This window comes from Microtus ochrogaster, chromosome 7 (assembly GCF_000317375.1).
Source record: "Microtus ochrogaster isolate Prairie Vole_2 chromosome 7, MicOch1.0, whole genome shotgun sequence".
NCBI classification, from domain to species: Eukaryota; Metazoa; Chordata; class Mammalia; order Rodentia; family Cricetidae; genus Microtus; species Microtus ochrogaster.
The window spans coordinates 72,314,511-72,329,988 of NC_022014.1; the positions used below are offsets into that span (position 1 = coordinate 72,314,511).

Genomic DNA, 15,478 nt, shown 5'->3' on the forward strand with positions numbered 1-15,478 from the left:
AGCAAACCTTCCCTTCTCCCCCATGGTTAACCTGCAATATCAACTTGATGAAAAAGATGAGAGTATCCATGAAAGGAGCTCATGTTAAATAAATAAATAGTTAAAGAAAGCTTAACTGAACGAGGAAGAGCAAGGGCAATGTTGCCCCATAGTCTGGGATCCCGGACTAAATAAAGAATGTGAGCTGAGTTCTGCCATCCAGATCGCTCTGCCTTTTGGTTCCCGACTATAGATACGATGCAACCAGCTGCCTTAAACTCCTGCCACCACGATCTCTCCACCACGACCAGCTGCATCCACAAACTATGAGGCAAAATAAACCCTTCCTTACTTCCTTAAGTTCCTTTGATCAGGTGTTTAGTTCAAAAAAGAGTAGGAAATATGGCCTATGGAGATGGCTCAATGGTAAGAGACCTTGCTGCTCTCTCAGAGGACCCAAGTCTGGTTCCCAGCACTCATGTCAGACCGCTCACCAACACCCATAACTCCGGATACAGTGGATCCAGCGCCCTCTTCTGGGCTCCTCAGGCACGTGCACTCATGTTAGCACATACACATGCAGAGTCCCACACACATATATACACATAATTTTAAGAAAGGAAGGGAGGAAGAAAGGGAGAGAAGGAAGTAGGGGGACGGAGGGAGGAACGGAGGGAGGGAGGATGGGTTTATTACACCTGCTTTACCCTCCCTAAACAAACCCTATCTTGTGAACAGAATTCAGTGTTCCGTGTGACCCTTGTTCTTAGCTATTGTCATTTCTATTCAGGGCCCCTCTGGGAGACTGCCATGGACCTTGATTAATGAAATTGTCATGTTCTATCCAGTTTAGACAGAGGGAAACCCTTTGAAGGGGCTCAGTGCCCCCTTGCCCCCAAAACTGAAGGCATGAGTTTAACTCACAAGTAATAGTTAGGAATACTAACAAACCAGGCACATGCCAGTACCTCAGCCCAAGAGAATCTTTCAAATGACCCTTTTATTGGTTTTAAGGCAGCAAGGGATATCTTCTGGCCCACATGCCTTTCTGGCCAAGCAAGGGAAAGTCAGGAAAGGGGAAAGGTGGCCACTGGGAGTCGGTTAGAGCACATGTCCCTGCACTCCGCCCCGTCTGCTCCTTCCAGTCCTCCAATACCACTCTAATGCACTTGGGTCGGAGCAAGTGTGCCCCAGGTCTGATGGTCTATGCCAGGACTGTCCTCCCAGCCCCAGGGTCTGCTCAGCCTGCCTTCCCCTCGGCCAGGCTCTCCCAAGGGCAAATGACTTCCTTTTCCGTGGTCTGGTCACCAGATTCTCCTGCCCCAGTGTCATCGGAGTCCATCAGGCAGGGCCCACTGTCAGTTGGCATTTCCATTTTGATCTGGAAGAAGCTGTGGACACAAAAGCAAGTGAAGAGAGAGAGGAAGAGCAGGCAATCCCCACATGATCCCAACAGTCTCAAAGACTAGCATGCCTGGGACGCTGGCCCACGGTGACAGGCATAGCCACGGGCTCTCGAGACTTCTTTGACTGGGACCTAGCTTTTTCTGTGGAATGAAAGACGATCCCAAATACGCTTTCTTTTCGATTTTAAGTCTTTATGGTTTGGATGAACTCAGCCTGCCCCTGTAGTGTGTTGGCACACCAGTATTTAATCCTCAGCCCCTTTAAAATGTTTATTGAGGACACTGGAAAGGCACCCTTTTAGAAGTCTCATTCACACACGTGAAGTGGGACCGTAGCTGAAGAGTTAGAACAGTCTCTCAGCAGAACCAGCTAAGGAGAATCAAAAGACTCACACCAAATCCTCGTCGTTTCCTAAAGCAACAGAGCCAATCTCCTCCTCCAAGCCACACAGGCAAGAAGCGGATAGTAGCCAGTGCTCCCTGCTGTACCCCCCACTCACTGCACTGAAGAGACCATACTCTCTGGGCCTCAGTGGCAGTCTAAGACTTCTGCCTGGTGCAACTTTCTCCAAGCTCAGGCAGGGCCAAGTGGAGAACTATGTCATTTGGTCTGGAGGTAACTCTGACTGTCCCCTCCAAATCCCAGGAAAGATGACGCTGCGGTGGCTCTCTGCTGTGGGCCCAGGCACTCTCGAGCACTCCAGACTCTGCTCTGCACATAGCGACTACCTCGGGGCACTTGAGGTTCTCAGATTTTAGACTTTTAGAGGTACCCAAAATGGAGTTTAGAGGAGCCACTGTAGCTCAGGTGGAAGTTGAAAATCATTATTTCAGACCACCCTAGAAACAAGTATCTTTTGGGGACCCTTTAGACAAGTATCTGTGAGGACCAAGGAGACCATGGCACTTAGGGTATGGGATGGAGAAAGGCGGAAGCTCCTGGGAATCATGTCTTAGCGACATCATAGCCTGTGGTTACTGCTGAGGCCCTTCACAAATGCAGTGACTAGTAGCCTAGGGGCTGGGTAAGTGTGTGGAGGAGAGTGAGCAGAGAAAGAAAGAAACTGCCCTTTTACCATCTCTGGAAGGGGGATAGACAATGGAACTGAGTTTCTGGGGCATTTGGTGACTTAGAGATGTGTCTGGTCTCCACAAGTCCAAGGCTCCATCAATATCACAAAGACACAGCGCACACCCACACCACTGTCCATGCCCACACCCACACACCCACTGTCCACGTGCACAACACCAGCCCCTGCGGCTTCTTACTTGGCTACTTTCTTGGCTTTCAGCCTGGGCAGCTGTTGTCCCATGTCCCCCAGAGGCTGCACCTTCCCATGTGAAACAGCAGGGCACTTGGGGGAGAGCCTGGCAAACACCGGGGATGCCAAACAGCCCCGTCTCAGGAACCTTCCAAGGGTCAGAGCCGCACGGGTCTTGGGAGGGGCCCTGGGCTGGCCATGAGGTCTTGAGTGGTCAACAGAGGTATCACTGCTCTCAGTGACTGAGGGCCCACTGTTGGCACCAGACCAGCTGGTTTCCCCCTTGGGCTCCAGGCCTGAAGAACTCTCCAGGGCCACTCGGATGGGCGAGGGGCAGATGGCAATGCTGGGCCGTCGGATGAAGCGGCTTGGTGAGGGAAAGGGCTTCCTGGGGGAGCGACAGGCCGGGGAGAAGGGACCAGAAGGAGAGGGAGGCACGCAGGTCCCTGTATATACGGCCAGGTGAGGGCTGGGAGCCAAGTGCTGACCTGGCTGTGGAGAAGGAAAAAAAAAAATTCAATGAGGAGTCTCCAGCCACCAGGGCTGAGGGTTCATCCTCAGCTTGTTTAACCTTCTTCCAGCGGCAACAGTGCCGACCTGCTCTGGCTGCCTTCTGGAGGAACTGATTTAAAGGTTACCCCGAAGTACCTGTGATAATGGTATAGCCAAACAATGCCTCTTGCCAGGACTCATTTGTCACAAACCAACCTTCTTCCAGTCCTGGGATGATGGAGTGTGACCATGTTGAACTTGGTTACCCCTCAACTCAAGTCTCCAAATGCCTTTGTCCGTTCTACCCTATGTCGCTTCTTCTTTCTTGTTGACCACAGGTTTAGACCTGGAGGCATTTGACACTATTTTGCTGTTGTTTGGTGTGTGTGTGTGTGTGTGTGTGTGTGTGTGTGTGTGTGTGTGTGTGTGTGTACTTTGCTGGGAATCTAACCCATGATTTGCCCATACTAGGCAAGTGTTTCGTCATTGAGCCATATATCCACCTGGAAGGCATTTAACGTTTTAACACAGCGCAGCACAGAGAGAGAGACCTGCAATGGTGCCCTACTGAGCTTCCATGCCTGACACCACAACCATCCACCTCCTGTGTCCACCCTGACAATGCTTTAAGGGCTGCAATCCTGGGACCTGCCCACACCTCTCCTCAGACTGTGCAAGGCAAGCTGGGGCAGGGGCTGAGTGTAGAACCTCAGAAGTTTGCAGTAGAGAGAGACAGGCAATTCTAGAGGAGGTGGTTCTGTGATTCTCAGAGAAAAAGGAAGTATCTCATTGCCTTGGCCACCATGGCCCCATAGTCCAGCGTGTTGGGGCAGAAGAGGAGGGTCTGGTATTGATTTACTCAGCTCAAGAAACCCAAAGGAACTTTGTCCAAGTTGAGCAACGGAATTAAAGCTGAGCTCTCCACTCAGGCTCTTCACTGTCACCTCTTCCTTTGCAGGCCACAAGAGTTGATGGGAGGAGCGGCTGGGTTCCTCCTGAGAGTCTGCTATTGTTACATACGACATGAAAGCCAGGCATGGGCAGAAGTTCTGAGGAGACGTGGGTGGTGTCTTAGGGATTGCAGAGCCACTACTGCTTCCAAGAGAGGCCTAGAAAGGATCACAATGAGAAACAAACCTTCTCTGCAATAACCACATAGCTCAGCCCTCAGACCCTCAGACTGAAGGAGGCTACTGACTTCAGAGTGAGGCCTGGTCTCAAGGTCACTCAAACGATCCAGGTCCAGTGTAAAGTGAGGTACACTCAGGGACCACTGAGAGGAATGAGCTCATTTGTTATGCAGCAATAGCAAGTTAAGACAATGACGAAATTTGCTTCTAGGCCTAGGTGCCTGACCCCAGAGCCCCCGGGGTTCCACTAACATGTGCTACTATCCTATTGCCTGTGTGGGTTCTATGTTCTGGGCGGGGTACCAGTGAGGTCCCTACTAAGTTCACGTCAATCTCACTGCCTTGGAAAGTTCACAAACTCCTGAGATCACCTCACCTTCGAGATAAGAAGTTTGAGGCTCCGGGAGATCAAGGGACTTAACCAAGACCATATGGCTTGACCATCCCTTTCTCCTCCTCTTTCCCTCCATCCCACTCCTTCCCCAGAACCTTCTCCTTTTCAGGATGAATGACAATGTCGTTGCCTTCCCTTCTCACTTACTTAGGCAGAGATGGTCCCTTCTGGGCAAACAGCCACTCTCCCAGTTGGTTTGGTTTCATTTGGTTTTTTGCTTTTTGTTTTTTGTTTTTCTAGTTCCTTCTCACAAGGAAGCCGTGAGTTCCTCCCACTCTGTTCCTGTTTGTGCTCTGTAACCCAGCCCTCTGCCAATGACATGAGCAGCAAAGCAAGTGGCATGCAAGACACGTGGTGAAGAAATGCGACAGGAAACAGACGAGCAGAACCAGATTCAGATTTGTTGTGAGCAGCTTGTTTTATTGTGCGAGGGAGCCCAAAGAGGGAGGGCGGGAGCATGAAATGAGATGGTACATTAACAGGCAGACACAATCACAGGATCTTTAATGGAAGGCAAAGCAGATGGTGCAGCATCTCTACTCATTTTGTTCCATCAGAAACCGGCTGAGAAATCAAAGACCTGTGGCCTCGTTCAGCATGCAAGGACCCAGGCCCCCTAATGTCCCTTCCTGTTGTGCCCATTCCCTCTTCCCTAAAAGCAAGTAAAGTTGGTCTCATAAGGAAAAGTCAGCATAGCTGAGGACATCATTTCTCTGGTTAGTAACCTCACTGAACACAGTCTGGCATAAGACCTTCCTAACTGGAAATTTCCTCGCTTCGGTTATAAAACTTGGGGTCACGGCTTCTGCTGGTCACTATCCTGTTACTAATCAGCCTTCTCTTAGAAGCTAGAGGACATAGAAATATATTGTATACCTCGAATATAACCTAAAGCTGTCTAGAGAGCGCAGAGGATGCTGAGAGAGTAGAGAAGTGAGATGGTTTGGGACAATCATGATTTAAATATTGCTAAGGTAACACCTAGACAAGAAAGAATAATGGGTGATTGTGTTGAACAACACTGACAGAAAAAAGCAGGTGCTTACTTCAAGATGATGAAGGGTCTAGGGAGTTCAACGATAATGGTGGTGATGGTGGTGGTGAAAGTGATGGTGGTGTTGATACTGATGGTGAGAATGACGGGGATGGTGGAGAAGGGTGATGGTGATAAGGATTGCTACTATGGTGGTGATGGTGCTGATAATAATGATGGCAGTGATGGTGCTGATGATGATAATGATATCGATGACATAATGGTGGTGATGATAATGATGGGGATGGAGATGATGCTTATGGTGATACTGATGGTAAAGATGATGGTAATCTGTGGTGGTGGTGGTAATGATGGAAATGGTACTGATAATGGTAAAGATGATGGGATGATGGTGATTGGGATGCGGTGATGATGGGGACTGGTGATGATGGTGGTGACAACAATGATGATGACGATGGCCGTGATGGTAAAGGTGAGGACTGTGATAATGAGAAGGTGGCAGCGGCCAGCATTTATTGAGCATTTGTGATGCGCTGGGCATGGTTCTAAGTGCTTTACTCTTATTTCCCTGCCCCTGGCTCTTGTATCTTTCACCTAATACCCATCACGAAAGTAATGATTTCTAAAAAAAAAAAAAAATCTAACAGGAAAATAGAATTCTACAAAGGAAATCCTAGAGCCTTATAGACTAATATAATCTATAATTATATAATAATATGATATAATATAGTTAAACTCCATGAGCAGAGAAGCTTGTTATGTGGTTAAATCCTAGTACTAAGAAATGAAGATGGTGTCTGAGAACGATTTAAATATAGCAATAATATTATCTAACTATTATTGAGATACAAATGGGCCCTGAGGGGCTACTGTTATGTTTGCTCCTAGTGACTAGTTAACGTGAGCCTCTGCCCCCATTAGAGCTGTGACAGCAGCCACAGATGCCCTTTCAACACCTCGGAATTGGAAAGAGCCCTCTGGCCCCTTTGCTACGTAGATCTCAGGACTTGAGCTGGCACTGTCAGACTCTGACACTAGGGACAAGGCAGGAGTGAGAGAGGAAAAGAGCTGACGTCTGGTGTTGAGGCAAAGGGATGCCTCACAGACATACGAAGTCCTCCAAGCTAGATGATGAATAGAACCTTCTAGGATGGGTGGTCCAGGCTGCCCGTTGGTCTTAATCATGTACACCAACTCCTTAGAGTCTCCACCCTTCTGTAAGCTAGTGGTTCTTACTTTCACCTCCCAAAGCATCATGGGACTTCCCTGTAATTCTACTGGCCACATCCTTGTCTTTCCTGTTAACTGTAAGTAGCTAATGGGGGAGGGGTTGTCTTTCTCCTCTCTTCTCCCCTGCCCCCTCCACCCCAGGCCCAGACTGCAGCACCTGGATGATGCCCAGCATGTAACAGAGGCTGACTATCACTGCGGAATGTTGACTGGTTGTGACACACAGAAGAAGACTTGTGCTGACTCCTGGCCCTTCTTTTTGTTTGTTGTCTGTTGACAGAGTCTTACTATGTAGCTCTGGCTGTCCTGGAACTTCTATGTAGACCAGGCTGGCCTCAAACTCATAGAGATCCGCCTGCCTCTGCCTCTTGAGTGCTGGGTTTAAAGGCGTGTGCCACCATGCTTGGCCTAAGCCTGACGCTTCTAACCACACATCTTCCAAAAGCTTCTCTCAAGCCAAACTATTCTCTCCCAATCTTGGCAGCTCTCACATGTTTAACTGGTAGTTCCCTAACCACACTCTGCCTCATGGTACAGCCATTTGCACCTACACCTTCATCAACCCCATGAGGGAAAAGACTACTTTGCATATTTTTATCCCCCGCGGTTCTTCTACTGATTCTTATAAAAATCAGTATTTAGGGAACATATGTGGGAGTATATGCCTTTAGTCCCAGCACTTGGGAGGCAAAAGCAGGCAGATCTCTGTGAGTTCAAGGCCACACTAGTAGATACAGGGAATTCTAATCCAGCCAGGACTACATATTAAGACCTTGCAAATATATACATACTTTTCTGGCCTCTACTTCTCTACTTGCGTGCACACGCGCTCGCGCACACATACACACACACACACACACACACACACACACACACACACACACATCATGGATTGTTATAGCAATCCAGAGTGAAGCCATTTCTCTTGTACCTTCCTTTGTATGGAAAATGTTCGGATCTTTATTTCTTCATTCACAGAAGCGAATGCTCACCGACTGTCTATTGCCTGTGACTCTCACTGGGGGCAGGACCTAGTGTCCCAGACACTGAGTAGATTCCCATGTATGTGGGGAAGAACCCGAAGCAGCACACTGTGGTCTTCCAGAGAATGAAGGACTCAGCAAGCACAAGCCTGGGGAGTGGGGTTGTAGATGGACAGGCCAAAGATGAACCGGATCTAGGCATGGATGCCCTGAGGAGTGCCTGAAGAACCCTGTGGTTCTAACACTCTAGCCACCACGCTGCTGGCGTGATCTCAGCTCATGTGAGGTGATCAGAAGGGGTAGCAAACTTTCTCCAGTTTCAAGCTTCTCTAACTTTCCCCCTAAAGTAGGCCAAACAGCAGGAGAGCCGGGTAAACACACATCCCCCAGGAGTCTTAGGAGGGCAATGCCTGAACCTGCAGAGCAGAGCATGAAATGACTTTGATGTCTCCAATGTCAGCCTTAAAAATTCATGCGCATTTTGCATTCCATTTCATAATATATTTATGGTTGTTTGAATGTAAATTTTTAAAAATTACCTAAATCTCCTCCTATTCTAAATATTCAAGTAAAATTGCTATCCTAGTTCCAGAGCTGATCTTCTGACAGCCTCTCTTCTCACAAATAACTAAGCAGAGAGGGCCTGTGAGTTGCTCAAGATGACATGGCTTGTGTTAGAACTCAACCAAGGTCTAAGAGGCGTCCTCCGAATCCAGAGCTCTTTCCATTCATTCATTCATTCATTCATTCACTCATTAGCTCATTTGTTCATTCATTCAGTCATGTAACACACATGTACAGAACTTCCTAATTTTGGGAATTAGATTTCAAGCAGTAAGTTAGATTTTTCCCTTCTCCACCTTCCACTCTGTTTATAATGGCTCATAACCTGAAGCTTCTGCCTGGGGACTCCAAAATTCCTCAAAAGAAAATTTAAAAACCATATCGGTGGTGCCATCTCAGAGGAACTCGTGGAACTGGGAAGTGTTTGTTCCCCTCTGGGGTTGGGATTATCTTGCTAGCAGGAAACCAATGACCATGAGCTACTTATATCGGCTTAGACAGTCTTCAGTGGTGTGGCCCTGCCCACCTCTCTCACCCTGCCTTGTACCATGTCCTCCTCACCTACCAGGCTCCATCCACCTGCTTTTCAGTTCACTCCAAACCCTTCCCCACATCTGGGGCTTTGTCCTTAGAGTTCCTCTCCCTATGGGGCCTTCTCCTTGCTTGGTCCACATCCCATGATGACTATTTCTCAGCCTCTGTTCCTCCATCACTGCTTCAAAGAGGTGCTAAGTCTACACAGAACACAACTTCCTTATCATGGTATCAGATTCATTTCCCTTATAACTTATTCAATAGGCTTTTAATCCTATCTTTAGTTAGCAATTCCTACAATTAACTCAATTCTATACCCTTCCCTGTATCCGCATATTTTTAAACAGATTCTGACATATTTTTACTAAAACAAATAGAGTCTATTTCCCTACTTCTTTCCCCCTCATGGACACGGGGTCTTATGTAGTCCAGGCTGTCCTCACATTTATTATGTATGTAAGCATGACCTTAATTCATAACGCTCCTGCTTTCGCCTCCCAAGATCTGGGATTGCAGGTGTGTACCACCCCGCTTGGTTCTATGTGGTGGTGGGGATTGAACCCATGACTCTATGCTTACAAGCAAGCACCCTACACACTGATCTGCATCCCCAGCCCTGTTTCTTCGCTCCCTAATCTAGGAGGAATCTGTGACTTTCTCTGGCCAAGAAAAGATGAAATGAGGCCATGGAAAGCCATATGCACTTCTACTTTCTCCCTCGCAATTCTGCCACCACCCTAAGGCCATGCCTGGGCAGGGCTGTTGGAAGAGAAGAGACACATGAAGCAGAGCAGACATGTCCCACTTATCCCAGCCCGAGCTTCGGTAAGCCAAAGTCCAGACACAGGAGGTAATCAAGCGAAGAACAACAGAGCCACCCAGATGACCCCTGTGTATGAACAATAAATGCTTACTATTGCATATCACTCTGGTTTATGGCCCAGTGCTGCACCATCAAGGCTACCTGACTGTTTAATTGCTTTGGTCAGTCCTGGACCACAAGCTCTATTAGAGAAGAACAATGTCATTTTTGTTCATCCATGCCCTGCACATAGAAGGAACTCAGTAAGTTTGTGGAATGTGTGCCGGTTCCTGCTTTAGAAGACTGTTCTCCTACACTGGTCGCTTTCTCTTTTGCATACAGGTATGTGGGGTTATTTATCCTCAAGAATAACCTTGTTGGCCTCAAAGTCATAGACTGAACTCTGTCTTCCCCTCGAACACTGAGAGAGCCTAGTATAGTAATAGAGAAAGGTAGCATCAAAGTCTATTGCCCAAAGGATATCTGATGTCCACAATCCTTCCTCCTGTGTACAAGCACCAGTGCCTTTGTTCTTTAACCAAAGAGATAATCTCAACAGGATAATTTCTCCTTGCCTCCTCTGGACTGAGTCTTTCATTCCCATAAGCTATTTATCCATACATTATACACAAGGGGATGGGAAAATAGAGATGTAACCGCGGCTAAGAACAAGCTTACTAGGAACCGTGTCCCTGCAATGCCTTCTTAGGCAGGTGTAACAGAGAAGACAAGGGATGGGCCTCGTATACAAGAGCCCTGTGGAGGGATCTCAGGTTGCTTTGGAAGTGGCATCTAAATTGAGAGGTGGGTTTGAGAAGTCTCGCAAAGCTATTCGAAACAAATACTCTTCGGAGAAGTAGCCTTGGAAGACGGACTGTCAGTTTCTTGATAAGGAAGTATATAATATAGCGTCTTTTTCCTATGCTTTTACCATACAAGCTCCCTAGAGCAATGTGGGTGGGCATGGCTACTTGCTCATGTGACAACCTTCTACCATCACCAGCCCTGCTCCTTGGTGACTTGGAATAGGAAAACAAAGCCATGTAACTCTTGGTCTAGAAGTCCACTCGACCCTACATTTTGCTGATGGAGAATGAACTTTCTAAAGACTAATCCTTAACGCTGTTGCCTCTCCCAAGCGCACATGCCCCACCCCAGGAATCAGAAACTCATTTAGGAGGCAGCTCCTTTCTGAGTAGGCTCCTGCGGTCCAGCTTGCTCATGACCTGGGTGATGTCCACTGTGTTGGCCGCTTCGCGAGCTTTTTCTTCCTCTTCCAACTGCCTCAGGATGACAGGGCTGGGGCTGGAGCGCAGGTGACGCCTCATAAACGGGAGGGTGGAGCTACAAGGAAAGAGAGATGAGTTCTTGATATAAAAATAGACAGCTTGTCTGGGGACACTGACACGTCATGCCAGACATGCCATGTGACATGCCTGGTGGAGGTTGGGGCTAGAATATCAGAATTGGGACATGACCCCTCATTTTGCCAGTGAACTTCAAGAGGACCTTCAGAACCATGCCCAACCTTCGTTATTTCCCCTCATGGAGGATGGGGCCACAGAGAGTGAGTTCAGCTGCCACCAGATTTCAGGTGAAGCCCCAGGAAGACTCTTTGGATGATGGTAGTGGTGACAGACACGCCTTCTACAGTGTTTAGAATTCAATATGTTGTGTCAATGCAAGGTCGTCAAGATCTCAATGCTCTCTCTGCAAGATCTTCAAAGAAGAGGGCATGGGGGGTTGGATAGTGGGTACAGCAGGGTTGGATGGTGGGTACAGCAGGGTTGGATGGTGGGCACAGCAGGGTTGGGTGGTGGGCACAGTGGGGTTGGATGGCGGGCACAGCAGGGTTGGATGGTGGGCATAGCAGGGTTGGATGGTGGGCACGGCAGGGTTGGATGGTGGGCACAGCAGGGTTGGATGGTGGGCACAGCAGGGTTGAATGGTGGGTACAGCAGGGTTGGATGGTGGGCCCCTGAGAGCTTGAGTCTTGAGGAAGAGTCATGCCTCAGAGTATGTGTTTAAAAAGACAAGGTGTAAGGGTGTGGAGATAGCTCCCTTGACAGCATACGGACCAGAACTTGATCCCCAGGAGCATGTAAAAAACCAATATGGTGGTACACAATTGTAATGCCAGCGCTGGGAAGAGAGACAGTGTGGAAAATGGGTGCTTGTTGGCCATTCATCCTGACCTACCCGATTAGCTCCAGGCCAAAGAGAGGCCCTGTCTCAAAAAATAGATAGATAGATAGATAGATAGATAGATAGATAGATAGATAGATAGATAGATAAAAGGAAGAAAAGGGGATGGAATAACACCTAAGGTTGTCCTCTGACCTTCACATATGCAGGGAGAGAGAGAGAGAGAGAGAGAGAGAGAGAGAGAGAGAGAGAGAGAGAGAGAGAGAGAGAGACCCAAAAGGCTGGCTGGCCCCCGTGGAAGTTTCCTCAGAGGCTTAGTGAGCTTCAGCCAACCTCCTCACATTCCATATCTCAGGACGAATTAGAAACTTATTCTGAAGCCAAATATGGATTTCTGTGACCAAACTGGCTACCACATTCTAGAAATCAGGACAAGGTTTGAAGGGCTTAAGGAACAGAGCCGAGACATGCAGCCTCAGGACTGAGGGGTGGGGTACATAGATTTGGGGAGCTAGCATTTCTGAAGCAACAACAGACTAAAGACAGAGGAGCAACCCCTAATTTCTGGACTGTGTGAGCCCCGAGCTCTTGTCTCTATGCAGAGAGGCAGAATACTCTCAAAAACAAACAAACAAACAAACAAAAAAACTGGGCACTAACTAATGCCACCAACTCTACCAAAGTTTGGAAGGCTTGCACCTTAACTTTTAAAAGGTTCGCTTCTACCTGTGAGCCAAGGAATGGGCTCCTCCCACTGCGTCCCCTCCTGGGTACAAGTCCAGCAACATGCAAGCATTCACACCTGTTCCCACCCCCAACAGGGTAACTGCACTCCCGGACTGTGATGTCCCTTGCCAAAGTCAAGTACAACCAGCAGAGGTCTCTGCCATCCATGAGGCACTCCATGCCCCAGCTGTACCCAGGAAGGAGCCTCTCTGAACTCCCATGCCTGCCCTAACTCATAAAACATTAGGACGAAGTGTGAGACAATCTATCTCCTAGCCCACCCCCACCCTTTCTGAATCTCTGGACTCACTGTGGCCTTTATTGGAGTTCCCAGGGCCACTGGACTCCTTTCTTTACTCAGTAACCTGTGAACAGTGCCACAAGCCCACTTCCTCTCACAGGACTGCTGCCCTCGAGGACAAGGTGGCACATTCTTTCATTAGCTCCTTTGATAAAGGGTGCTCACCTCCCTCCCCCACACACTTTGAACTGACTGGACCAAATATGGGCCCAGCACTGGCTGAACAAATAGGAGCATTTACTGACCACAGGGGCAGTTTCAAAATAAAGCCTCTGCCAGAATTCCCAGTTTTGTTTAAGCTGTTATTTCTTTTAAATCTTTTTTCCCCTGAGACAGGGTTTCTCTGTAGCTTTGGTGCCTGTCCTGGAACTAGCTCTTGTAGACCAGGCTGGCCTCAAACTGCCCCTGCCTTCCCCCACCCTGAGTATTGGGAATAAAGGTATGCGCCGCCACCACCCAGTTGTACTCTTAAATCTTTAAATAGTCTTTATGGCTCGAGTACCCCTCCCCATTTCCACCAAAAAAAAAGTTTAGTTTGTTCCTTGGAGTATAACATCACCCATTATCCCAGTGTCTCCATAAGACACTGGACGATAGAAATTACCAACTAGTTAACAGACTTCTAGAAAGTCGTCTCCAGAAGCACCAAGAACAGTTGGGGTGTTACTGTTTGCTTCTTTCAACCGTCTAGCCTTTTCTCTTGGTGTGCAAACCGCTCCCCCCCCCCCCCCGGTCTTGGAACAATTGAGATATGAAGGGTGTGCCTAAATTAGCTCCTATCCATCAGTTTGGAGGTAGAGAGGGAGGGTAATTTAAAAAAAAAAAAAGAGATGTTTCCACTTGTGATAGTCATAATTACCGGTCTGATAATCAGGGCCCTTTTAGAGCCGGAATCAAGGAAACAAAACTTACCGGAGGCAATTACTAAGGGAATCTTGCTGGAGGGTATTTCTAAGCAAATGAGGCCCACGATCACTGCACACCACTTTCCAGCCCCCAGCAATGCCAACGAGCAAATCTCCACTGCAGCCATTTGGCTACACGGGGCTCCTCATGTCTCTAAAGTAAACAGCAGGCGGCCAGCAATTAAAGAGACTCCACTTGCCTTCTCTTGGTGGTTTCCTGTGGCTCGATAGCTTTGGCCAGCATTTCTTTATAGATAGGAGATTTTAAATAGCGAGCATAAGAATCCTGAAGGGGAACGGAAAGAAAACAGTGGTGATGAGCCAGGGAGAGGGGATGCGTCCAATAGAGTGGAATATGGCTGCCACTTCCGAGTACTGTCCCCTGGTGAGACAGCAAGATAAGAGAAATCTGTTTCCCTGCATGAGGCATGCTCCGGAGATGCTGCCAGCCGTGGGTCTCGGGCGTGGAGCTCAAGACCAGGCAGGGCCAACTTGTCCCAGAAAACTCAGAAATGTACGTCCGTCCTTGGGATCACCCCAGTCCTACCTAATCATGACCTCCAAGGGTGGGGCAACCGCCAGAGTCTATAGGACCACAATTCATAGCCCCCCCCCCCAACACTAAAATCCTCAGAGCTGTGAGCCTGTAAAGCCAACAAGAGATACGAAGACATTAAACTCTCACCCTTAGTGGTTGTGGAGATAGAGCCCACTTCTACCCCATCGCCACCCACTTCTCCCTGGAGTTCAGGGTAGAAGGGTAAGATAGGACAATGCAAGATACCGAAAGGACCGGGACTTAGGCCTCTCTTATGGGGGTACTTCCTAGGAGCTGAGCAGGGTAGGGAAGTTACTACCTGAAAACTCCACTCTCAGCTAATACAGGCAATGCTCACCACGGCATCCCAGCAATGGAGAACAGTCTCAAAGGTTTGTTAAATCCTAGAGACTAGTTGGTAGTAGTAGCGGTTATGAGAAACAGGGTGGAATCTGGGAATAGGGATAACGAGGCCGTCGGGTCACGTGGAACTTGTCACCACAAGAAATGGCCTCTAAGAGACGTAGCATCAACTCCAGACACACAGCGTTCTTTTGTAAAGAACCCACGCAGACATCCATCCATCCACGAGAAGCCTCCGCTTCATCCTGGCCAGTGTGCACGTGTGGTGAGGAGGTATGTGAATCTGTGCACACACACGCAGTAGTTGACACCAAGCGTCTTTCTCGACCCTTCTCCACTTTACTTTGGCAACGCGTTTCTTGCTGAGCCTGGAGCTCATCTGCCTTGGGCAGGGGGAGAGCAAGCCCCTGGGATTCTCCTGTCTCTGTCTCCCAGCTTTTGACGTGGGGTGCTGGCCACCGGAACTCAGCTGGGAGTTTTTGCGCAGCCAGCAGGATGGCACATTGAGTAATTGCCACCAAGGTTGGTGACCTGAGTCTGATCCTAAAATTCACCTGGGGAGCCACCTCCCCAGGCTCTGCAAGCTACATTTTTAAGAGTCAAAAACACAAATTTAAAATGCATTAAGGAAGCCAGGCGGTGGTGGCACACGCCTTTAATCCCAGCATTCGGGAGGCAGAGGCAGGCGGATCTCTGTGAGTTCGAGGCCAGCCTGGTCTACAAGAGCTAG

The 15,478-nt window shown here is 48.5% G+C and overlaps 1 protein-coding gene across 2 annotated transcripts in view; it reads right to left on the bottom strand.

Annotated features, from left to right (window-relative positions):
- Positions 1-968: 968 nt before the first annotated feature.
- Positions 969-15,478, bottom strand: part of Rgs9 (regulator of G protein signaling 9) — a 75,961-nt gene continuing 61,451 nt past the window's right edge. For both annotated transcript variants that reach the window (XM_005350646.2, XM_026780378.1), the window contains exons 16-19: positions 14,048-14,133; positions 10,997-11,114; positions 2,655-3,139; positions 969-1,370 (exon numbers count right to left, since the gene is read on the bottom strand). In XM_005350646.2, coding sequence (XP_005350703.1) covers positions 1,220-1,370; positions 2,655-3,139; positions 10,997-11,114; positions 14,048-14,133 — 840 coding nt within the window. In that variant the 3' untranslated portion in view covers positions 969-1,219. The remainder of the gene's footprint in view (positions 1,371-2,654; positions 3,140-10,996; positions 11,115-14,047; positions 14,134-15,478) is intronic.